General features: G+C 44.3%; 1 protein-coding gene across 1 annotated transcript; it reads right to left on the bottom strand.

Annotated features, from left to right (window-relative positions):
* Window position 1: 1 nt before the first annotated feature.
* On the bottom strand, window positions 2-1,144 carry LOC126399211 (E3 ubiquitin-protein ligase TRIM35-like; the record flags this gene model as incomplete). Its single annotated transcript, XM_050059065.1, has 3 exons — window positions 514-1,144; window positions 270-365; window positions 2-190 (listed from the first exon to the last, which is right to left on the bottom strand). Coding segments are annotated over exons 1-3 (690 nt in total), but the record flags the coding sequence as incomplete, so codon positions are not given.
* Window positions 1,145-1,689: the final 545 nt, after the last annotated feature.

Below are 1,689 nucleotides of genomic sequence, written 5' to 3'. Positions count from 1 at the left end.
TGGTTCTGATTCTGTCTTCAAGCGAGGAGATCTCTGCAGTCAGATTAACAATCCTGATGTTCATCGCTTCACTCTTGAGCGTCGCCTCTTTCCTCACTGCATCAATCCTGGCAGCCTCCTCTGCTCGCAGGAACTGGTAAAGCTTCAGAAACTCCTCTTTGATCGTCCTCTCAGTCTGCTGAGCCTGGAGCTGAGGAGAGACATCTTTTTGATGATAGAAGACAACACATGTTGCTGACTGCGTTAAAACCATTTAGTTTGTGACCTACCTTGATGTGACCGGCCATTTTGTCATTGTTGAGTTTTTGTGCTTGAAACCACCCCAGTTTGATTATTAAACACAGTTCCTTACTGTTGAGTTTGGCCTGCAAATAAAGGCACATATGTTTAATACATAGTAAACAGTGGATTAGCTTCACAACACACATTACCTGCTATGTGCAATATGATGAATTATTTCTTAAATGATAAAACCAAAAATTCTGTTTGTTTTATAAATATATATGTTCTTACCCTAAGGGCTTCTGCTGCTTCGTTGATGGGGACACAGTTGTGTTTCTTATGGTTTTGTGAATCTCGACAAATCAGGCAGATGAGCTGTTGATCATCCTGACAGAAGAGCTTCAGCCTCTCACCGTGCAGACTGCACATCTCCTCAGACCCTGAGTTCGCTCTCTGACTCCTCTCTCGTCTCAAGGTGTCAGACAGGTTTCTCAGTGCCAGATTACGTGGAGGCTGAGCCATCAGAAACATTTCCTTACAGACCGGGCATGTCTGGAGTCTACTCTGTCTCCACCACTGCTGAAGACAGTCCTTACAGAAGCTGTGACCGCACAACAAGAGCACAGGATCCGTAAATATATCATAGCACACAGGGCAGGTACAGTCCACCTCAGATTGCGATGCACTGGAGGCCATTCTGTTGATTCCTTGTTCGGCTGTCAGACAGCTGACTTACTTGCTCGTGTTTGTTCAGCCAGTGTTCAGGTTCAGCACTTTTATTTCCAAACGCTTTCTACAAACACTTAAGAATTCCCTGTTACGTAACTTAACGTCGTATTAACTGAATTATCTTCCTTATTTTCGTCACAAATGTACAAATACATTACCACGAGCAGGTTTAGGTGTGGACGTCTCGTCACTTCTTCCTGACGTTTGTGTGAAAAAGGAGGAGTTCTGTTTTTTTATCCATGCAGTTCTGCCCTGCCCTGTGCAGTTAATAGAAACACACTCATCTGGTTCAACCAAAGTATGAGGAAAGAAAAATTCCTGCTTATCTGATTGGTTTCTGTGTGACACAATGGTGAACTAGACCATGCAACCTGTTACACTTCCTTCACAGGCTTAAGAGAGGTATAACAATAAGTTAAGTGTGTATCTTCAGTGTTCATTGTTCAGGAGGTTTTTAGTGGGATTAAGACAGGTGGGGTTTGGTGGGGGTTGGGGTTTGGTGCCTTACCTGGGGGCACCTTGGGCGTGCCCAGGAGGTGAACTGGCACCTCTCCAGCTACCAGTCCACACTCCATATTTGGTCCAAGTGGGGGCTCCTAAAATATTCTAAAAACTTTTAGTAAGGAGTCCTAGCTAAGGAAAGTTCTCGGAGCAACTCTGAGCAAGGAAGAGACAGAAACTTTTACCTTAGTGAGGAGGTGTGGTTGACCCTGTTGCTAGGTACGATGCATTCTTTTA

The sequence above is a fragment of the Epinephelus moara genome, chromosome 12 (assembly GCF_006386435.1).
Source record: "Epinephelus moara isolate mb chromosome 12, YSFRI_EMoa_1.0, whole genome shotgun sequence".
In the NCBI taxonomy this organism is placed as follows: Eukaryota; Metazoa; Chordata; class Actinopteri; order Perciformes; family Serranidae; genus Epinephelus; species Epinephelus moara.
This window is presented reverse-complemented; position numbering and strand designations above follow the sequence as displayed.